Source organism: Megascapheus bottae, chromosome 17, assembly GCF_031878675.1.
Source record: "Megascapheus bottae isolate mThoBot1 chromosome 17, mThoBot2.hap1, whole genome shotgun sequence".
NCBI lineage: Eukaryota > Metazoa > Chordata > Mammalia > Rodentia > Geomyidae > Megascapheus > Megascapheus bottae.
This window is the reverse complement of record NC_143525.1, coordinates 35011556-35035237: the sequence shown is the minus strand read 5'-3', so window position 1 is coordinate 35035237 and position 23682 is coordinate 35011556. Positions and strand designations below refer to the sequence as shown.

At 40.2% G+C, this 23682-nt stretch overlaps 2 protein-coding genes across 2 annotated transcripts; both read left to right on the top strand.

Annotated features, from left to right (window-relative positions):
- The first annotated feature begins 7764 nt into the window (after positions 1 to 7764).
- LOC150051751 (uncharacterized) lies at positions 7765 to 15919 on the top strand. Its single transcript, XM_090351521.1, has 2 exons — positions 7765 to 8082; positions 15542 to 15919. Exons 1-2 carry the CDS (start codon positions 7765 to 7767, stop codon positions 15917 to 15919), a joined length of 696 nt encoding a protein of 231 aa, XP_090207647.1.
- A 6095-nt stretch (positions 15920 to 22014) lies between these two features.
- LOC150051750 (keratin-associated protein 2-1-like) lies at positions 22015 to 22401 on the top strand. The gene has a single exon (XM_090351716.1). It carries the CDS (start codon positions 22015 to 22017, stop codon positions 22399 to 22401), a length of 387 nt encoding a protein of 128 aa, XP_090207842.1.
- Positions 22402 to 23682: the final 1281 nt, after the last annotated feature.

Here is a 23682-nt window from a genome sequence, read left to right as displayed (position 1 = left end):
AGTTCAGATGCCAATTGTCTCCTCAAAGTTCACATATTAAGGGCCTACTCCCCAGAGTGGGGTCGTGCCCTAGAAAGAGGTTGTGGGATCTCTTTTGTTTTCTAGCCACAGGGTGAGTAGGTTTTACACTATCATGGGCTTCTACCCTCATGATGTCCTGCCTGGCGACAGGTTCAAAAGCAGTGTACACACACACACACACACACACACACAAATAGAATACTTGGTGGCTGAAATGGAATGAGGAATATCTGAACACACTACTATGGAATTCACTGTTGCTATGACATATTAAATGAATAAAAATCCAGTTGGAATGAGGTATGAATAATATGAGAACCTTTATCTGAGGAAAAAAAGAGATAGAAATAGATACAAAAACATACTTTAAATAATTAGAACTGAACACATTAAGTGTTTCAAATGACTGAAGTTTAAGATGGTAGATATGCTGATTCTGACTTAATCATGACCCATGATAGACATGTGTCAACATATCCCACTGTAACTCATAAAAATGTACAAACGGTTATATGCCAATCAAAACAAACTGATTGTCCTCAGGGAGAGAAAGGAGTTCAGGCAGAGAAGACAAATAGTCAAAAAACCATGGCTTTTTTTGACTATGATTTACTTTGTGGAATTCGTTTGGGAACAAGACATACTTTTACATAATTGCAACATCGCTATTTTTTCCATATATTTTTATCGTAATTATTAGAGGGTTTACAATATATTCACCAGATAGAAGGTGCATTACTTCACAAACATTGATACCCTTTCTCATGTTTTGGTCCCTATTTCCCTCCCCCCCTACCCCTCATCTTGTTTCCCCTGCTTCCCTATCCTATTTCAAATAACCAAATAAGCATATATACAATATATCAGATAGCAAGGTGAAATACTGTAACAATATGAGATAACCAAGAGACAGCAAAAGAGATGAGAGATAACATAGTACACTAAGGACAACAATCGCTCATTATATGGCTTTTGTTTCTATATCCTAGAGGTCCTTTCATTTAGTGTCATTCTATATGGCCTTATGTATCTAGGTTTTGCTCTATTGTAAGTCTCTGCTATGAGAGCCCAAGGTTTCTACTGATTATGACAAATGAGGGAAACCATTGAGCCTATGTTTTTTTGAGTCTGGCTTACTTTGCTTAATATGAAAATTGCTAAATTTTAAAGCATAATCCTAGTATGAAAACAAATAGATGGGCATTAGTGGAGTCTCCCGGGCCAAGTGGGAGCATGGCAGTGTGTGGGTGAGCATTTCCCCTGGGGTGAATGGGCACAATTAGTGTCCAGTAAGATGTGCTAAAGCAGGGCACTCCCCAACACAGTGACAGATATCATGAAGGAGAAGAAATTTCCCTGAAAGAAAATGTCAGGGGAAACACAGAACAGGAAAGGCTGAACTGGGACTTGAAGAAGCAGAAGAATTTGCCAGGAAGAATTTGAAGGATGACTATAAGAAGTTGTAACAGGATTACCCAAAGTGTACAATTAATAATCGATATGCTTTGTAGATGATGACAGACCATAACAACCTTAACTCACTTCTGTGTGGACTTCCACAGAAAATGAGCACCTTAAGTGTTCTTTGAAAGGAAAACTCAAGACATGTATTGTCAAAGCAGTCACTCTTCATTATCTCAATTTTTGCTGAGAGTATATGGGACTCACATGTAGGGTCTTGAACCCTACTCTTAGGATACTGGAAGCTTTTGCCCAAATCTTTTCTGTTAATACAGCATAGTTCAGCATTCATAGAGGAAAAAGTGTATTTGCCCACGTCTTGGTTGCCCAAGAAGAATACTTTGAATTCCTCTTACTGTGAAGAATGTAAGAGAAGAATACTTTAAATAAAACTTTGCTAGAATTCTGAATCCACTGCCTGCATTGGCCTAGGCTAAAATAGATCAACAACACTCACCTTTTATGCATTGTAAACAATCTTTGAGGATGTTGGCCTTCCCAACTGGCTTTTGCTACTGGAAAAGAATGACTTGAAGCCATTAGAGGAGAACTATCAAAACAGAAGGTTTGGGGCAAGGATCTGTCTCCCCAGTAAACCAAGAAACAGCTAGGGGAGAGGGGATCCCCTACTTTACACAAATAACTGCACAATTAAATCTTTCCATCAGTTTCCTATTAGCATTCTCCCCAGCAGTAGCTTGTATTTGGCCACACTGACATAAAAAGGGGGTGGGGGGCTTTGCATTGCAAAAGACATCCTCAAAATATTATCCTGGAGGAATAGGGTGACACATGGGAAATCTGGGTAATAGACAATCATGGGAGAGCCCCAATTTAGAAGATATGTATGGCAGGAGTAGAAAGGTGGTTTCACATGGTTTATAACAAGACTCAATGAATCATAGCACTGCAGGAAAACACAATGAGGCTCTTCCAAGGTACTGAAAGAGTTAACCTCACAAACACAATTATGACAATAACTTCCCGGTGTAAAAACAAGGAAAAGTATTGTTTACAGTAACATCGGTTACCAACCAGAGTATAAAAGGAGAACCAGAGCACAAAGATTTTCAGATTCAAGAAATACACTCCTTGAGAACACTACCCAGAACCACCATCCTCTGACACCATGGTCAACTCCTGCTGTGGCTCTGTCTGCTCTGAGGAGGGCTGCTGCCAGCCCAGCTGCCTGCAGACCACCTGCTGCCGGACCACCTGCTGCCGCCCCACCTGCTGTGTGTCCAGCTGCTGCCAGCCCACCTGCTGCCAGTCCAGCTGCTGCCAGCCCTGCTACCGCCCCAGCTGCTGCCGCCCCAGCTGCTGCATCTCCAGCTGCTGCCGCCCCAGCTGTGAAGCTTCCAGCTGCTGCCAGCCCTGCTGCAGGCCCTGCTGCTGCCTGCGTCCCGTGTGTGGCCAGATCTCCTGTCACACCACCTGCTACCGCCCCACCTGTGTCATCTCCACCTGCCCCCGCCCCATGTGCTGTGCCATCCCTTGCTGCTCAGCCCAGTGACCTGGACACAGCCTTCCCCTCCCTGTCCCCTCTGATGTAGGGCTTTCCTTTGTATTGATCCTGAGGACCACGGGAGTAGGATTCATATTGTGTCACTAAGCTGCATCTCTTGATTTTGTTGGGATCACTGGAGACTCAACAACTATCTCTGTGACCATATTCTGGCCTCAGTCTACCTCTTCTCCGTGGGATCCTTTCCCTCCCACTCTCATGTGAATTTGCTTATGATATGCCAAGTATGCCTCACACTCTGCTTCTTAACTTTTAAGTATCTGGTCATCAAAGTCAAGGATCCAAAGTTTGATTTCTTTATCTCTACCTTTATAGATTTTCATAGAATCACTTAACTGTCTAGTGAAGATTCTTTTTCTTTAAAAAAAAATCATTCTTAATGCTGTATTTCTGTGCCAAAATAAACCACCATTTTCCCATATAGAAAATCCATGTGATTGTACTTTTTTCTCAAGATTTCAGACAGTCATGTTCCAGGCCTTGTCATGCTGCAGAATAGATAAAACCACTTTTGTCACTGCCCACTTTGCACTGATAGTTTCTTTAGTTCTTAAGACCACATGGAAGGGATTCATGGGTGAAAAAATCCGAATACATTTTGGAATAGGGGAGGACAATGTGTTTTGGGTTGGCATATTCTAATGTTACACATTTTTAAATGTAATTCATGGTCACTACAAAGAAAATGGAATTGGGTGGCTGTGACTGAGAGCAATTGATTTGGGGGTGGGGAATGAAAGCTGTGAGTGATAAATCAGAAATCAAAGAACAAATGGAAATGACAAGAACGGGGTTTCGATAGTATAAACTCATCTCCTGCACTCCAAGGGCAGATGAAACTGAGGGCCAAGCCTAAGTAGTTAACTGGAGATAAAGCTCTCATGGACGTTTCCTGCTTTGAATCATGATCTTCAGATCTCAGGATCCTGTGTAGCTAGAATTACAGGCATGAGCGACTGGCACCCAGCCAACATCTTCAGTTTTTAAGAAATACTATAGGGCCCGGAGTTTGGCCTAGTGATAGAGTGCTTGCCTAGCTTGCACGAAGACCCAGTTCGATTCCTCGGTACCACATACATAGAAAAAAAAGCTAGAAGTGGTGCTGAGGCTCAAGTGGTAGAGCTCTAGCCTTGAGAAAGTTTAAGGACAGTGCGCAGGGCCTGAGCTCAAGCCCAGGACTGGCAAAAAAGGAGAAAGAAATACTATAAAAACATAAGACATGTTATTCTCCGCTTGATTTATCATTTCTTAAAAACATATCGTGAAGATTTCTTCATAGTAGCATACAGCGAAATACATTACTCCTTTTGCTAGACTGAATAGTATTCCATTATAGGAATGTGCAGTAGGTTTATTCATCGGTGTCTGATGGAAGGATGCTCATATTGTGTTAGCCTTCATGTTATTTTGCTAGGCTTTTATAAGCAGAACTGTTTTGAATACCGTTGTACAGTATCTATTTATATTTTTTGTCTGAGTATCTTTGAGATATTTTATAGGGTGGGGGTAATTTGGTAAAAAAATAATATTGCTAGTTATTATCAAATATATATACAAGAAGAGTAATGAAAATGCCTTTCTCCGCATTTTCTCATAGACTATAGTCAAATTTTGAATTTTTTTTGCAAACTAACAGAAAGGAAGAGCTGCCCCAAATTGTTTCATTTTTTATCATGAATGAAATTCGACATCATTATACAGTAAAAACAAGAAAACCCTGCATTTCTTTCTCCCAATCTTCTCATGTCCTGTATACAATTATTACTATTTTTTCATTCTGTTTTAGTTTTCTGGGTCCTTCATCTTGCGGATAAGTTTACCTGACTGACGGAATCACAGAAACAGTAGGACAAAGAGTGAACTAACAAAACAATGCTACTCACTAGACACTGTGTAGGAAATGAACTTTCTAGCTTGTGGGGAGCTGGGAGGGAGGAGGGAGGAGGAAAGCAGTAGAAAATGAGGGAGGGTTCACAGTGTTTAAAAAGATATGTACTCATTACCTTAAAAATTTTTGAAAATCTATGTTTAAAAGTCCTTTATATACACTACTACTAATTATTTGGGACATAAATGACATAAATTACGAGAATAGAAAAATTAGTCATTTGTGGTTCCTTATTATTATTTATGTTTTTTTGTAAGCAAAAAGAATGCATGTAGCTATACGGTAAAATAGAATCATTAGAGAATCTTCTTTAATAAGAAAGTCTTCAATGATCTCTTTGCTTAATGTTTTTAACTAGTACTAAGTGACTTTTTGTTTGTTTAAGGGTTTTTTGTTGTTTTTTTTTATTTTGTTGGTTTGTTATTGCTTTGGTTTCATTTTGGTTTGGGATTTTTTGATTGTTTTCTTTTTGTTTGTTTGTTTGTTTGTTTGTAAGATACTGTAAACCAGGCTTCCCTGGAACTGGAAACCCCCCTTCTTCAGCCTCCTGAGTGCTGGGACTATAGGCGTGCCCACTGTCCCAGGATTCACTTCTACCAGTGCTTTCCTGCCTATACTCACTCTCGACAGACATTCATCCTATAAGATCCATTCTACCGCCATCTTTATGTTCTCCCTGCTTCCTGTCACTCTTCCAGCTCCAGTCAACAATAGCTGAGCTTATGTTCCACTGATGGACACGGATAAACAATATAAATTCAAGAGAATACTTAAAGTCTCTCCATCCAATCAAAAGTTTTACTTTCTTTATTGCCCAACACATATCCCTTAGCTGGGTCATTAGTCCCATCAGAACACAAAAACATACTCCATCTAACCATGTGCTCATTGTCTAAATTATTGATCCCCTCCTCCCCTTATCCAATTAGATTATCTGCAGTATGTTGAAAGGGTAAATTAAGCACCTTTTAATTTCAAAAGCTTTCACATTAACCCAACTAACCTGTGCTGGATAAGATATTTTCATGAGACTAGCACTTAGTAGTCTCTACCAAAAAAAAAAAAAAAAAAGAAGCGATAGAAGATAATTTGATCAAGTCGTGTCTTGAAGCCAAGAGGAAGGAGGGATTTATTTTAAATGCAGTAGATGTCAGGAAAGGCATTAGAAGTGAGCTGTACTGAACATTTAGATGTGTGAGAGTTTGCTAGCTCAGTAAAAGAGAAAAAAATATTCTAGGCTAATGGGATATTCTAAGTATGAGGCATGGCAGGAGTTATCATTCTTCACATTTCGGGAGCACCATCTCTCTGTGACTTCAGTCTAATTGGATCCCAATTACCTCATGAGTAAAGAACTAAGGAAAACCATGTCTACAGAGTCCTTGTGACATGTAAACAAGAAAACTGTAGAGTGCTCAGAAAAGTCCTGATGTACAGCAATTTGTAATGATCAGTGTTAGCTCGTCTTTCACTGGGAATGTACAAATTTAAATACATAATTGTTGGTTTGTTTACAGTCCTCTAAATGGCTACCAGACTTTTTCCTGCATACGTGCCATATTGGTCTTGAATGTTTACAGGACAGAGAATAAAACTAAAACCTTTACTTCTCCTTTATACCAAGCAAAATATCTCCAACATGCCTTATTGATAGAAAACAGCTCAGAATATAAAACATTTACTTTCAATACCATTCTGCATGCACATACTTAATGGATATACTGACTTACTGAAGTGAAAATCAAAATGTTCACTTACTGCAGCCATTGGTGGCTCACGCTTATAATCTTGGCTAGTCAGGAAGGCTGGGATCTAAGCATCATGCTTTGAAGCTAGTCTAGTCAAGGAAGTCCATGAGACTCTCCCCCCGCCCCGCCTCAAAATTAATCAGTAAAAAGCAGGAAGTAGAGCACTGATCTTGAGAAAAAAAAAAAAGCTCAGGAATAGCACCCAGGCCCTGAGTTCAGTTCCCAGGACTGACATAACAACAAAAAGAAAACAAAACAAAAACTGTTCCTTTGTGGTACCCTAGTTCTGAAAAATATGTCAATAATTAGTTTAATACTTTCTATAAATTTATTTATTAATGCCTTTATGTAGTTGTGCAAAAGGGTTTCAGTTCAACAGGTAAGTTTATGAGTATAAAGTATCTTGTTTAAATGTCAACCATTCTCTCCCTAATCAAATAATTTTTTAAAGGGCCCATCACAACAGTGTGAATTTAACTATTTAAAGAGTAGTGAATTATTTGGCTTGTAATTGTTTCAGATTGAATAGATTCAATAACACAAAATACATAAGAACTTCATCAGACTCCTGTACAGCTCAGTAGCCATCCAAAAAATCCTAAAGGATCAAGATATTTCCCACAACTACATAGATGCTACCTCCCTTTCTAGACCCCAGCTCCTGAAATGTGAGTCTTGCATGCTATTTTCCTACCAGTGTTCCATATTACATCTTTTAACCTATTGGATAGCTGAGGTGGTTTAGTCATCATAAAATCTATTCCCAGTATGTCAGAGGAGGTCAAGCCATAAGCAATTTGCATTCAATCCCATGGAACAAAGTCACACAAAGAGTCTACAAAGGGGATATAGCAAAGAAGGAAAAATGGTGCTGATTCACTGGACTTCAACCAATTAAGATAACTCATAGAACTAGAGGAAAAGGAAACAGTGTGTTTTCTATATATAGAAATATTTACCAGCTAAACACAATTAACTAATTAACTAAAACTAAATTTCTTGTTAGTACAAACATGGTTAGCAGCCCTCAGAAAGGTATAAAAAGCAAGAGAGAGCAGAGAAAGATCAAACCCACAACACTACTCTTGTACATCCACCCCAAATCTCCAACCTCTGACACCATGGTCAACTCCTGCTGTGGCTCTGTCTGCTCTGAGGAAGGCTGCTGCCAGCCTAGCTGCCTGCAGACCACCTGCTGCCGCCCCACCTGCTGTGTGTCCAGCTGCTGCCAGCCCACCTGCTGCCGCCCCACCTGCTGTGTGTCCAGCTGCTGCCAGCCCACGTGCTGCCAGTCCAGCTGCTGCCAGCCCTGCTACCGCCCCAGCTGCTGCCGCCCCACCTGCTGCATCTCCAGCTGCTGCCGCCCCAGCTGTGAAGCTTCCAGCTGCTGCCGGCCCTGCTGCCGGCCCTGCTGCTGCCTGCGTCCCGTGTGTGGCCAGATCTCCTGTCACACCACCTGCTACCGCCCCACCTGTGTCATCTCTACCTGCCCGCGCCCCATGTGCTGTGCCATCCCTTGCTGCTCAGCCCAGTGACCTGGACACAGCTTTCCCTTCTCTGTCCCCTCTTCCATTGCTTGAGGCCCTCTCCCCACCAGGGATGAAGACTTCCCTTCTAAGAAATATAACATGGCCAAGATAAGGGATATCCACAAGAGTGCCAGAAGCATGTCTGATTCCTAGTAATTTGGTGTCCTCATTAGAACTTCAGTCTAACCTCCCTCCCATGAGACTCTCCTAATAATGTAACAAATTGTCCCCAGCATCACTCTTTTGGGCATTAGGGTATCTCTTCATCATTAGCTCTATCCCTTCTAGGACCACAGATTCACCCCCTGTCTCAATAAAATTCAATAAAATATTTACTCTATAGAGATTTGCAAAGATTTTTTAATGTATCTTCTTGTTATTTTTGTGCCAAAAATAAATAATTCTACAGGCAGTAAAAATTAAATGGAATTGTTGATCTCTTAAAAGCAAAAGGTTTTGTATTCAGGTCCTGAATACACGTAGAGAACAGACAGCATATATTAGTCAAACTTCCAACAAATGCTGGAAATGTCAAATCTCCAGCTTGGTTTTTCTCTAGAAATGCAAATCAACTAAGCGAGAGAGGGAGGGGGGGATGGAATTAAAATCATGAACTATCCATTAATTTAACAATAAGTAAAACATTGTGGAAAATTTCAAAAGGTCAATGATAACCTTTTGGATGTGGGTAAAAAGGAAGCCTGGTATGCTGCTAGTGGGGATGTGAACTTGTGTAACCACTTTGGAAAGCAGTATGGTGGTTCCTCAAAAAACTAAAGCAGAACTACTTTATGATCTAGTGATTCCACTCCTGGACTCTTTTTTTTTTTTTTGCCAGTCCTGGGCTTGAGCTCAGGGCCTGAGCACTGTCCTTGGACTTTCTCAAGGCTAGAGCTCTACCACTTGAGCCACAGCACCACTTCCGGCTTTTTTCTATGTATGTGGTACCGTGGAATTGAACCCGGGTCTTTGTGCATGCTAGGCAAGCACTTTAACCACTAAGCCAAACTCCAGGCCCATTTTTTTTGCCAGTCCTGGGCTTGAGCTCAGGGCCTGAGCACTGTCCTTGGACTTTCTCAAGGCTACAGCTCTACCACTTGAGCCTCAGCACCACTTCTGGCTTTTTTTTTTCTATGTATGTGGTACCGAGGAATTGAACCCAGGTCTTCGTGCATGTTAGGCAAGCACTCTACCACTAGGCCAAACTCTTGGCCCCCACTCCTGGACTCTTATCCAAAAGATTACAAATGCCCGTTCAGTAAACCCCACCTGCACAACATGTGCCTCGCTGCACTATGCACCATAGACAAGGTATGGAACCAGCCCAGATGTCTCTTACTGGTTGAGGGGACTGAGAAAACAGATTTTTTTTAAGCTGTTAAAATTGCAAAGGTATAAGTAGATAAAACCCTGTTCATGTGCTGAAAGGGAACATTTGACTGCAACTTATCTTTAAAAAAACACTCAGGAAAAACCTTTTCGTGCTCTTTCCTATTGCTCCATCAAGAATAAATGCATCTTGGTGATGTATGTACACAATAAATGACAATATCTGTTCTTTTAACACATGAAAAGGTTCTTCTTTTTTCTTTTGGCTAACAAAAGGAGCCAATGGATAGTTTCACCTGTTGTGTATGTTTTGGACTCAAGAGTCATGAGTCCAAATGAGCGCAAGGAGTCTTTTCTCCAGATAAGGAGTGGGTCTGCGCCAGAGGCAGCTCTTCATACTGCCATATACAGAGGCTGTCTCCATGGCCAGGCAAATAATAGAGATACAGGCCCGGAGAAAGCTCACCGGTATGGCTGGGTACTGTGTCTTCGTTCTTTTCTTGCCAAAATGTGTGCTTCCTCCCAGTGTAGAATTCTAGCCCCTCATGCCTCTCTGCACTTATGGGAGTCTTCTATCTTCTGAATCCCCTAACTGAAGCTTTCACGGAAGCTGCCTCCCATACCGCTCCCATCCCTTCCCTTCCCTCCCACAGAGACGAATCCTGCGGCATGATAATCTTTGCTCAGTATCTGCTTCCTGAAACTTCTTTCTTGTGCCTCAAACCAATTGGAAATTCATGATAGCTCATTTGAGTGCTGGAATGACTGGTTGAAATGTACATTCCATCTTTCAGTGCATGATAGAAATAGGAGCATAAGCATACTATAGAACAGGCATTTAACAGCCTAGAGGAAAATTGTGAATCTTGTCACATTTATTTGGGGGTATTTTTTATACTTTTTACACAAATACTTGGTTTAAAGGTTTTTTGTAATGATAGAAAAGATTGAAACCACAATTAAAATTTCCCTTCCTGGGGTTGGGGATTTAAATCATTGGAATAGCACTTGCCTGGAAGGGCAAATGCAGGGCCCTGATTTCAGTCCTCACCTCTGAGGGACAAAATAAAACAACCAATTCCCTTCCTTAGTCTTTTCCAATATCATTGAAGAGCCAATGGTATACGACACACCCTTATTAAACGTATTTTTAAGTCAGGTGCTGGTGGCTCATGCTTATTCTTGTAGCTACTCAGGAGGCTGAAATCTGAGGATTGGGGTTCAAAGCCAGCCCAGGCAAACAAATCTGGACTTTAATGTCATATTAACCAGCAAAGGCTAAAAGTGGAGATATAGTTCAGGTGGTAGAGCACCAGCCTTGAGTGGAAAAAGCAAAGAGCTCAAGATCCTGAGTTTGAGCGCCAGTAACAGCCCAAGAAATAGATAATAGATAGAAATATAGTAAATGCATTTGTATGAATGTAGGCATTTGTTTACAATCCTGACTCTCCTTGTATCTTTCTTGTTCTGATACTTATTTAAATATCATTTGAGATCTTTTCAGAAATGTCAGGTCCTTTCTGACCAAGTGCATTCTCCATCCAGATTAAGTGCATTGCTTGACAGATTTACATGCAAATGTGTGTGTGTGTGTGGTGAGAATGGTGAGTATATTTTCCTGCTACATGTTAAGAAGGATTGTTGATCACGTGTAAGAAATCTATCAATTCTTACAAGTCTTAAGAGACATCATATTTAATCTTAATATCCTTTTAATTTTCTAGAATTTATAAGCATACAACCATGACAAACAAAACCTGCCACAGTGGTAACCCTATCACTAACTCAAACAGTTTAGGTATTCTTCTGCTACTATCTTACTTTCCTCAATTCCTCATTGGTGACTCCATAAACAGTCAAGTAAATAATTAGAACTTGAGTCTTTATCATGTGACATGTCATTAACCCTGTAAACAATGTAAGTACTTAAATAAAGTAAATATTGTTTCCTTCCATTGAAATTGTGATTCATTTGTTTGTGATGCTTTCTCTTTTCTGTAGCAATCAGATTAGATATAAATGATAGCTATGATATGTTGTTATAGATAAAATAGATGTAAAGGACTATTACATGCACCTATGATTTCATTCACTCAGTAATCATCTGTCTCCCATTACCTTTATTCTCTATTCTTTATTGGTTGAATGGGTGGCAAAGATTTTCTTCCATTCTGTGAATTGTCTCTTGATTCTGATTCTTTTGATTTGATGCAGTCCCACTTGTTCATTTTTTGTTTATTTTCTAAGAATTTGGAATTCTGTTCAGAAGATGATTACCTATCCAAATTATCTGTATGCCTTCCAGAAATGGCTTCAAAGTTCAAGATTTCCCATTAAGATCTTTGATCAATTTGATCAATTTGGAGTTGATTCCCCCCTCCCCCCCCCCCCCCCTCTCTCTCTCTCTCTCTCTCTCTCTCTCTCTCTCTCTCTCTCTCTCTCTCTGTACTGGGGATAAAACCTAGGATGTTGCATTTGCTACGCAAGCATTTTGCCACTGAGCTAGTTGACTTTTGTACACACAGACAGGAGTCCAGTTTCACTCTCCTGCATGGAGATAATGTTTTTCCAGCACCATTTATTGAAATGACTCTCTTGTCCCCTGGGTATGTTTCTGGTTGCTTTATCAACAATCACATGGCTGTATCTGCACCTATGTGATGCTTCTATCCATTGGTCTTTGTATCTGTTTTAGTGCTAATATGCTGTTTTTTAAAATATATATTAGTTATTACTAAAGTGATATATAGGAGAGTTGCCATTTCATAAATCAGGTACTGAGTACATTTCTTTTGGAGCAATGTCTATGTTATTTTTGTTACTCCAGTTATATAATATAATTAGAAGTCCATTATTGTAAGACTTCTACCATTGCTCTTTTGCCCAAGATTACTTTTGTCATTCAGAGTCTTTATACCTCCATATGAATCATAGGATTGATTTTTCTCTTTCTTCCAAGAATGACACTAGGATTTTGATGGACATTGTATTGAATCTTGCCTTTATTTTGGTATCATGGCCATTTTCAAAAAAATTAATCTCTCAATCTGTAAACCCAAGAGATCTTCTCTCATTTTCATTGTAGAGGTCTTTCATCCTTGGCCAAGTTTCTTCCCAGGAATTTTTATGAGGCTATTGAAAAAGAATTGTTTTCCTTATGTCTTTATTAGCCCAGTTTGTTGTTGATATACATGAAAGCTACTGCTTTGAAGTGTTCATTTTATAACCTACTAAATTTCTGAAAGTGTTTATCGGATTTAAGATGCTTTTGGAAACCATGTTTTTTAAAGTATAGAATCATACCATCTGTAAACATCTTTTTTGATTTGAAGCCCTTTTGCTTCTTTTACTTGCCTTACTTCTTTGGTTAAAAATTTCAGTATTATATTAGGAGAAGGGAGAATGGACACTCATGCCTCAAGCCTGATTTTATAGGAAATGATTTCAGCTATCCCAATTTAGAATGGTATTGGATATTGATTTATTATATACAATCTTTATTATGTTTAGGTACATTACTTCCATTCCTAGTTTCTTCAAAGACATTATCCAAAAAAGATGCTGAATTTTGTCAAAGACCATCTATTGAGATGCTCATGTGACTTTTCCTTTGATTCTATTTCCATCATATATTAATCTAGTGATTTGCATGGGTGGATCCATCCTTGAATCTCTAGGAACAAACCAACTTGATGATGATGTATGAATTCCATCTGCAAGAATTTTATTGAGAATTTCTGCATGTATGCTCATCAAAGATATGGGTAGACAGCTAATTTTTTGTTGTCTTTGTCCAGTTCTAGACTACATGTAGCACTTGACTCATAAAATGAGTTCGGTAGTGATCTGTCCCTTTCTGTTTCATGGGAAAGTTGGAGATGTATTGGTGTCAGAATTCACACCAACTGGTGCTGAGCTTTGTTGAATATTCTTTATTACTGCTTTACTACTTTATTACTTCTTTAAATCATATTATTTGTTATAGATGTGCTTATGTGGTTTATATCTTCTTGTTTCAATTTTGATAGGTCAAATACATCTAGTAATTTATCCATTTCTTCTAGATTTCCAAGTGACCTCTCCATTGGTGAGAGTGGGATCTTAAAATCTCTCATTGTCTATGCTCTTAAAGCTAGTAGTGTTTGTTCAATGAAGTTGGGCAAACCAACATTTGGAACATGTGTGTTAACAAATGTTGTTTCCTTTGGGTATATCCCACTGGTATAAAAAGTGTTGCTTTATATTCCACTACTTGGCATTTATCCAACCATCCAGAAACAAGGGCATACTAAATCCACTAGCACAATGATGTTCATTGCAGCACTATTTACCATAGCAAAGATATGGAACCAACCCAGATGTCCCTCAGTTGATGAGTGGATCAACAAGATGTGGTATTTATACACAATGGAATTCTATTCTGCTGTCAGAAAGAACGACATCTCCCCATTTGTAAGGAAATGGAAAGACTTAGAAAAAATCATATTAAGTGAAATAAGCCAGACTCAAAGGAACATAGGCCCAATAGTCTCCCTCATTTGTAATAATCAGTAGAAAACTTGGGCTCTCCTAGCAGAGATTTACTATAGAACAAAATCTAGAGACATTAGGCCAAACAGTACGACACTAAATGTAAGGACCTCCAGGATAAGGAAACAAAAGCCATATAATGAGTGACTGTTGTCCTTAATGTACTATGTTATCACTCATCTCTTTTGCCATCCCTTGGTTATCTCATATTGTTACGATTTTTCACCTTGTTATCTGATATATTTTATATGTGCTTAATTGGTTATTTGAAATTGGATAGGGAAGGGGGGAATCAAGATAATCGGGGGGAGGGTAGGAGGGAAATGGGGACCATGTCCTGAGAAAGGGTATCAATGTTTGTGAAGTTATGCACCTTCTATCTGGTGAATATAATGTAACCCTTCTATTAATCACAATAAAAATTATTTTAAAAAATGTTGCTTTAGGATTAAAGAGTGGAAAAAGATTTTCTAAGAAAACGAACCCCCAAATCAGACATAAGCCATGGCCACATAGGATGTCTCTGTCAGTAATATTAATAATAATTATAAATCATATGTAAATTATAATAAGAAACTCAAACTCCCTGTTTTTGTTTTTTTCATTGATCTTGGTACTTGAACTCTGGGCCAAGATGTTGTCTTTGAGCTCTTTGGCTCAAGGCTAGTGCTCTACCACTTGAGTCACAGCGCCACTCTGCTTATTTGGAGATAAGAGTCTCACTTTTTTTTTTTGTGCCCAGGCTAGCTTTGAACCACGATCCTTAGATCTCTGCCTCGTGAGTAGCTAGGATTATAGGCATGAGCAGTGCCCAGCTAAAACACCCTACTCTTAAAGACTATTCTGAGAGGCATAGAGCAAAAGATATATTTTTATTATTTTATAGTGGTGAGTGAGACATTGCCAGACCCTGAGAATCTAGAATGAGACCTAAAGTTTAGAACTTCCTTGGCCCCAGTCATTTCGCTGACCAGCCAAGAGGCCCACAAAGAATCACAGCCATGCTTGCATCATACAGGACATCTTCTTCCTATGTCTCTTTCTTCCTAATTCTTTACCACCTGAAGGAACATTCTTTGTTACCCAAAGATATAGTATCATTCAGGAAAAAGTATCTTCCATGATTTGCAAGCATTAGTACACACAGAAGGTCACATATAAAAATAAAATAACCTTGTTAGCCTTTGGATAGGCCCAGGGCAAATGTGACACATGAATGAAGAAATGGGATGAATATTTCCATTAGAAACATTCAACATACCAGGAAAAGCAAATGTTTAATTTCCTTCTATTTCTTTTTTGGGGGTAACTCGTCACTCGAAACATTCAATTATGTCATTAAATGATTAAGTTCTCTAAGAAGGTTAATAATAACCAGGAAATAATGACATCATTGTAAGAGGTCTTTTGCAGGGTATAAAAAGGGACGTGTTCCAAAAAAACTCCCAAACTCAAGATCTTCACTCTCCCGAAATCCCACCCAGAACCTCCATCCTCCGACACCATGGTCAACTCCTGCTGTGGCTCTGTCTGCTCTGAGGAGGGCTGCTGCCAGCCCAGCTGCCTGCAGACCACCTGCTGCCGGACCACCTGCTGCCGCCCCACCTGCTGTGTGTCCAGCTGCTGCCAGCCCACCTGCTGCCAGTCCAGCTGCTGCCAGCCCTGCTACCGCCCCAGCTGCTGCCGCCCCAGCTGCTGCATCTCCAGCTGCTGCCGCCCCAGCTGTGAAGCTTCCAGCTGCTGCCGGCCCTGCTGCAGGCCCTGCTGCTGCCTGCGTCCCGTGTGTGGCCAGATCTCCTGTCACACCACCTGCTACCGCCCCACCTGTGTCATCTCCACCTGCCCCCGCCCCATGTGCTGTGCCATCCCTTGCTGCTCAGCCCAGTGACCTGGACGCAGCTCCTCCTACACTCCTGCCCCAGAGATGTTAGGACCAGAGGAATCTGATTGAAAGGATGGATTTCATCATTGTACTGAGCAGACCACTAACGCATGGCCTCTTTGAGCCCATTTTAAACTCTCTCCTTAACCACACATGCTTTGCAGCCTTGCTATCAAATATGAGCTAATTTTAATGCACTAATCAAAAATATTAATTATGCTCTTTATCACTTATGGGTTCTAGATTATTTTCATGTCACCCTGTTTTGGCACTGATTTTTCTACCCAGTTACATCCCATCTCTTCTCCTAGAGTAAATGTCTTATGTTTTGCTGCTCCCAACTTCTAATAAACTTTTCAGCCCGTATGAGTTCAGTGGCACTGTCCTTCATTATTTTAATAATCATATTATTCCCTACGTAGGTATGTTTTACATGAAGACTCAGGAAGAATAAGCCATGTTGAACCTCCTTTTTAAAATAAGCATTGTATCACATGGGAATAGCTTAATATATCAACATGAAAGTAATATGTGCGAAGGGGATACCTTGGCTCACACCTGTAATTCTAGCTATTTGGGAGGCTAAGGAGCATGGTTTGAAGCTATCCTGGACAAGAAAGTCCAAATCATGTATCTAAACCATAACACTACTGATGGTCAGCTAGATATTCTGCCTTCCATTTCCTGGGCTTCTTGTAGGGTGAAGTTGTTCTGAGAGATCATAGTTTTCGCTATTTTGAGGCTCAAGTTCCAGATCCTCCATACCATCATTTTCACTATGATTTATTGATCAAAGCAAGTCTTAGGGCTGCCCAAAATGTAATACTGCTGGCATTCAAGTGGAAGGAGCTTTGCTAAGGAACCTTGCTACTTCACACTTATTTGTAAAATAAGGACATTTATCTGTATAAGTTGGATTCTTGCCTCTATGAGTTATGATCCTAAAACTTTGGCCACAATTGTGTGCAGAAGAGGGGCTTGAAGGGAGAGTCCTCATGGCTTTCTGTATTTAAGAGCAGTAATCATGGGGAGAATGGTTGCTCCAGACTTCAAGACAATGCCACGTGAGTATCTGGAACCAAGTGCCCGCGGATTGTGAAAACTTCTCATCACTTGTAATAACAAAAGAGTCTGTGCCACCCCATACCCGCCAAGGGATTCGGCAAGATGGAGCAAAAGGGGAAAAAAGTTATTCTAAAGACGTATTATACTTATACATTGATTTGTTAAATGGCATCTGTTTGTACAACTTAGCAACAGCAAAATTATAGGGTTTTTTTGGTTGGTCATGGGGCTTGAACTCTGGGCCTGGATGCTGACCCCTGAGCTCTTCAGCTTAACGCTTGTGTTCTACCACTTCAGCCACAGCACCACTTCCAGTTATTGGGTGATTATTTAGAGATAAGAGTCTCACCAGCTTTTATGCCCAGCCTGGCTTTGAACCATGATCCTCAGATCTCAACCTCCTGACTAGCTAGGATTACAGGTGTGAGCCACAGGCACCTGGTCCCAAAATATAATTTTTTTTAAGGTTAAAACATCAAAAGGGAAGTATGCCACATTTTCTACTTCTTTATCAACAAGCTACTCAAAATTTTGTTAGAGAAACTGAAAAATTGTTCAGGAAATAATGAACTTAGTTGGACTGATTTGATGTTAGGGACAGAAAACACAGTCTATCTATTTAACTTAGAACGTATTGGAAATGGACTGATTCTCTTATCATTTCTGTAAAGGCTCCTCTTTCACTTATGTTTTTCCCCAAGAGAAAATTTTCTCCTGTTAGTGACTGGAATAATCAACACTCAATTTTAGGCAATGAAATGGAATTTCTGAGGAAATACTTGATTAAGAAAATAGCTACTTTCATAACATTAATAGCTTTTCAGCTATACTTTATTTTTTGAATACCTAGTCAAATATAAATTAATCAGAGATAGACAATAAGAATTCCTAAAGAGAAATTAGGAATTTTCCATTTCATCAATGGTAGTTCTTGGTGAATCAAAAAAAAAAAAGACAGAGAGAGAGGAAGGGTGAAAATTATCCACGTGAGCACAAGGCACTCATGAATCATGCCCTACAATTTCAGCTACTCAGGAGACTAAAATCTAAAGGACTGCAGATCATAATTAGCCTGGGCAGAAAATCTGAGGGACTCCATCTTCAAGCTATCAAAGTAAACAGCTAGCGCTATGATTCAGGTGGTAAAGCATTAGTTGTGGATAAGTAAACCAAAGAGTATGAGTTTGAATTCTAGTTCTAGGGACAGAAAAAAGAAGTTATCCTTATGAATGGAGACCACTGGGCATAATCTATTTTGGTTTGGTTTGGTTTGTGTTTAAGCTTCACATCAGAGCTTACTAAAACAATTTGTTCCCCTCCCACTTCAATAAATTAGATTATTTCCTTTTAACAATTCCCCTCTTTTCTCCATCTTCTCTAGTAAAGACCTGAAAAGTATCCATAGATCTAAGGTTCTCTTGTACTTCCACTAACAGAAGTAGGGCTGTCGGCTACAACACATGGCAACGCACTCCATTTGAATCTCAGATAACCAACAAATACTTTTAAAATATAAGTATGCCCTTGGAATTCTAGACATCAGTTGTATTTAAAGGATCAGGGTTCTCAAATTTAATTTTAATTTAATTGTAATTCAATTTGGATTAATTGAATCAAAATTAATCAAATTTTTAACTCAAATTTAACTAAGGAACTTGTATTTTCCTTTGTGAACTTCACAGAGAAGTTTCAAAACAACTCATGGCCAGAAGCTAAGCCAACCTAGCCTTACTCAACTAAACTACAGCTAACCTACAGATGCACGACCAAGAAATAAACACTTAACCAATGCATGCAACTGGAGCTTGTGGTGGTTGATATGCAGCCCTCACTGACTAATCCAACCGGGGTAGTAATGAGAAACTCATTTAATTCACTGATCAGTGTTCAAGGATGAGCAGATAGGTTTCTAAAAAGATGGAAAAATACAGTCATACCTAGAATGTGTGCTTAGGCTAGTTTTAAATATTTTTAAAACTTAAAATATAGAAGGCATTAGTTAATATATTTCTAGGTTAATAGATAAAATAAAATACAAACAGTATTAAGTGAATCTGCTCATGTTAAACTTACAAGCACTTAGTGAAATCATGAGCTTATTGTGTTTGATACACTCGAGTTTAAATCCAAACTCTGTAAGTAAAGAACAGAGTGCTAGAAAAATTAGCCAATCTCTCTCAGCTTCAGATTTCTCCTCTGCTGAGTGAAGATAACAATAGCTGTCTCCACAAAGATCTCACCAGAGAATGTCCTGGGTCACCAATGGTTCCATTAACTGCTGCCTTTAGAGAGAGAAAGGAAAGAGAGAGAGAGAGAGAGAGAGAGAGAGAGAGAGAGAGAGAGAGAGAGAGAGAGAGAGAGAGAGAAGGAGAGAAGCAAAGAAGGAAGGAGCTTAGAAATCCAATATTTCATTTAATAGATAACAAGATGAAATCAGAGACTGAATGATATGATCTAAGATTTTTAAAAATGAAATTTGAAGCCAGTATTTATCTATTTGTTGTGGTTTTTAAATTTATGTTTTAGTTTTTTGTTTGTTTTTTCAGTAAGAGCTTAATTAGCTTAGCATCTGTTCTTAGTCTTTTCTCTTTGTAAAATTAATGTTCCTTAATGAATAACAGGGCTTACATTTCTATTTTTTTTCTGATGTAAACAGAAAATACAACGGAGTACATGCTCCTTAATTTCAAAGTTGCTCCCAGTTTATGCAGTAATTTGATAAAGAAACTTTCAGTAGAAAATTTTATTGCGTAGTTGACAACATTGTTGGCTGCAGAGTGCGGGTGTGGGGAGGATTCCATCCTTTTGGCACTACACAGTTTTCTAATGTGTGTTAATGCTAGGTGATAAAACACCTCTTCTGTTAATGCCAAACATTCAACTCAATTGTATATGCCTGGAAACCCATGCATGTAATGGTGCTTAAAGTAAAATAGCCCACCATGCTAATCTATCTTTGTTTTTCTTTTGACATTCTGTCATTGCTTCAGTTGTTGAAAGATGGTTATTTAATGGCTTTGTACTTAAAACTGATGCTTGCTCTAACACAACAGAGGCAATACATTATTGTGTAGCCATTGTTTTCTGAAACTATTTCATGGAATTGTATGTCAAATATTAAATAAAATTTGCTTTTAAAAAACAATAGCTGTCTCTATTGATTATTATAATCACTAGCCAGGATAAGATATGTAAAGTGGGGGGAAGCTGTGGACCAGCACCAACAAATAACAAAGCACACTCAAGGATGAACTAGGATGAACTGTTCTTAAAGTGGGGTAAAAAGATCCCAGTAAGATCTGAGTTATACATGGAATTAGGATAAAACTTTGTCTCAAAGGACTACTGAAACCAAAAAGGTTCATTGAAAATTGGTCATAAAGAAAAAGGCTACTTGTAAACAAATCACAAAAATTTCTCTTCTAAAAATCACATCATTTTGCCTAGAATAGTATCATTTTTGCCACATTGTTTCAGATAATTATTTTGTTTGTAGTTTAAATGTCAAAGATCAAGTAATGTTACCATGGAATCAAGATAAAATCTTGGCAGGGAGAAAGAAGACTAATTTGACCTAAGTCACATCTATGGTGCATTTCCATGGATCTTCGATGAAAAATGGAACTAATCCTCTCATGAATTTCTTTAAAAACATTATTCCCTTGCTAGGCACTAGTGACTCACACTTGCCATCCTAGCTACTAAGGAGACTGAGATCTGAGGATCAGGGTGTGAAACCACTGTAGGCAAGAAGTATGAGACTCTTATCCCCAATTAACTTCCAAAAGCTGGAAGTGGAGCTGTGGCCCAAGTGGTAGAGTACTAGCCTTGAGCAAAAGAAGCTCAGAGCAATGCCTAAGCTCTGATTTCAAGCCCCAGGACAGAAGAAGCAGAAGCAGAAGCAGAAGCAGAAGCAGAAGCAGAAGCAGAAGAAGAAGAAGAAGAAGAAGAAGAAGAAGAAGAAGAAGAAGAAGAAGAAGGTGGAGGAGGAGAGGAGGAGGAGGAGAGGAGGAGGAGGAGGGGGAATTTTGCTTATTTTATTAAATAATGTTTCACTGAGTCTGATAAGCATAATTCTCTGTATGGAGGGCACTTACCAATACATGAGAAGACAATTGCATTTTGCCTCACATTGCAACCTCACTGTGGAACTGTAGATAATCTATACCTCCGGAGCTGTAAAATGAATAATAAATAAATAAACCTATATAGGCTCTCCCAGTTCATACAGATGTTATGACTAATCTCAAATAAATTTCAAAGATACAAATTGCGATGCATTTTTGAAGCAGGTTTTACAGTGGAGGAGGTGGAAACTGCACTCAGGTTGTATGGACAAAATGGGGGCATTCTAGGTGAAAGAGAAGAAACAGCAACAACCCTCGCCCTGTGCTGGAGAGAGTGATCAAACCAGAATGGCACGATCTCCCCAGCTGCACTTGCTCCTTCCTCATAATGTAAGACTCTGGGAAGGAGCTGGTGATGGGCCTGTCTGCAGTGACATTATTAACCTGTGACTGCCATGCCCCTGTGTGTTAATGAGGCAAGTCACTGCTTGGGTGGCTATCTGGGCAGTGATTGAAGGGTGGGTAAGGAGAAGTAAAATGCTGGCTTGGGGGCCAAAGGCTGAGTGATGAGGTCCTATCTGGTTGGGAAAACATTCTTTTGGATGAGAGACACATATTTCAAAGGCTGATTCATCAGAATTAAGCCCAACACCTAAATTTGGTTTTAAAAAAAGACAAAGGAATTGAAGAAATGTTTGTGATGCATGCACATGAATGTGTGTGTGTGTGTGTGTGTGTGTGTGTGTGTGTGTGTGTGTGTGTGTGTGTGGTGAGGGTAGTCAAAAATACCATTAGACCATGTTAATTCCTCCCTTAATTGGCTGCAAGATCAAGGAAGTAGTCATGTGTCCTGGTGGTCATCCACTTCTAGCCAGGTATAAAAAGGCCCAAGGAGAAGAGGAAGACACCATACCCCAAAACACCCACCTGCTCTCTACTCCTCCACTCCACACCCAGCCAGACACCACCATGACCGGCTCCTGCTGTGGCTCCTTCTCCTCCCAGAGCTGCTGCCTCCAGCCCTGCTGCTACCGAGACCCCTGCTGCTGCCGCCCCGTGTCCTGCCAGACCACCGTGTGCCGCCCTGTCACCTGCGTGCCCCACTGCACGCGCCCCATCTGCCAGCCCAGCCCCCGCCCCATCTGCTGCGACCCCTGTGGCCTGCAGCAGGGCTGCTGCCGCCCCATCACCTGCTGCCCCACCTCCTGCACTGCTGTGGTCTGCAGGCCCTGCTGCTGGGCCTCCACCTGCTGTCAGCCCATCACTGTGCAGGCCCCCTGCTGCCGGCCTCCCTGCTGCCAGCCTGCGCCCTGCCGCACCACCTGCAGGACCTCCAGCTGCAACTCCTGCTGCTGAGCCCCTGGGAGCTAGAGAGGGGACAGGCCAGCATGTAAAGATCTGCACTGTTAAAAGGAAGCAGATCCGTCCCCCCACCCAACCCTAAAGATCTCCACAATGCAACATCCCACAACCTGGATAGAACCTGATCAGTCATTACTCTCCTCCCACCAACCCAGCAAAATCCAGTCATCTCCATTGGCCTTTGAAAATGCCCCCAAATGGGCTTTGCAAATGCCTCCTGAGCCCTGAAGGTTTGGGCTGCTCAGATTTCTCTTGATTGTCTTTTGCCATGCAGTGCTCAGTGTTATCAATAAAATAACTTTTCCTGAACTAGCAAACTGCCTTATTCCCTGATTCATTCGGTAATAAGTGTTTATTTGTGTGCTCAAACAAATAGGATTGCATAATCCACACACGAGAAGCAAAGCCTGGCCTAAATGAAACTTAAACCATTGAAATCCAACACATTGAGTCAGTCCTGGATGGTTACAGAGGACACTCAGTTGTTGCCACATAGTGAAAAACAAGCCATATCTCTTGAAGCCAGGGGCTTCTGGTGCCATGAAGTAGATAGGTGTTCGTGAAGAGAGGTGGAAGTAGATTATATCCAGGCCAGAGTGGTCACTGGCAATGAGCTACCCAGCATGGCGTATCTCTCTGTAGCTCTCCTTTCTATGGCTCCTATGGCTCCTAGAATAGTACTGTCTGTGTGCTACCAATACATCATCTCAATCAGAAACTCCTTATTAAAATGCATATCTCCGGACTGCAAACTTAACCTTCCTTATGAAAATCTCCGGGGACAGGTACATTCTTATCATGGCATCCATGTGACTTCCAGGCACATTAGAACTTCAGGACCATAATCTCTGGGGGAGATCTGGATTTGAGCACTTTGTTCAAGAGTACCACCATCCCTGAGGGAGAAGAGGTGTTTTTTGGTCAAGGCAGTATTAATAGCTTCACTCCCCTGCCCAAATCCCCAAATAAGATGGCAAGAAGATGTTTAAGGGGAAAAATGAGGAATATAATAATAATAAGAGTGAAACAATCCCAGCTAGGCTGAAATCAACATGGATAATAATTTTACAAATTATTATCATTATCTTTAAGTAGTTGTACAAAGGAGTTTGCCATTCAACCAGTCAGTTATGAGGACCCATGCGTGTTATGGATGTCACCACTCTGTCCTTTTCATCACGCTCCCTCATCCTTCCCAACTCAAGTGCTCCTCTCAGTTTTCTTAATTTCATAGGATATGCATCGAACACCATTTTTTATCCTCTTCGCTCATTT

Coding starts and splice junctions, on each gene's coding strand:
- LOC150051751 (XM_090351521.1), top strand. CDS start 7,765: ATGGTCAACTCCTGCTGTGGCTCTGTCTGCTCTGAGGAAGGCTGCTGC. Junction 8,083..15,541: donor TGCGTCCCGTGTGTGGCCAG/ATCTCCTGTCAC, acceptor GACACCATGGTC/AACTCCTGCTGTGGCTCTGT.
- LOC150051750 (XM_090351716.1), top strand. CDS start 22,015: ATGACCGGCTCCTGCTGTGGCTCCTTCTCCTCCCAGAGCTGCTGCCTC.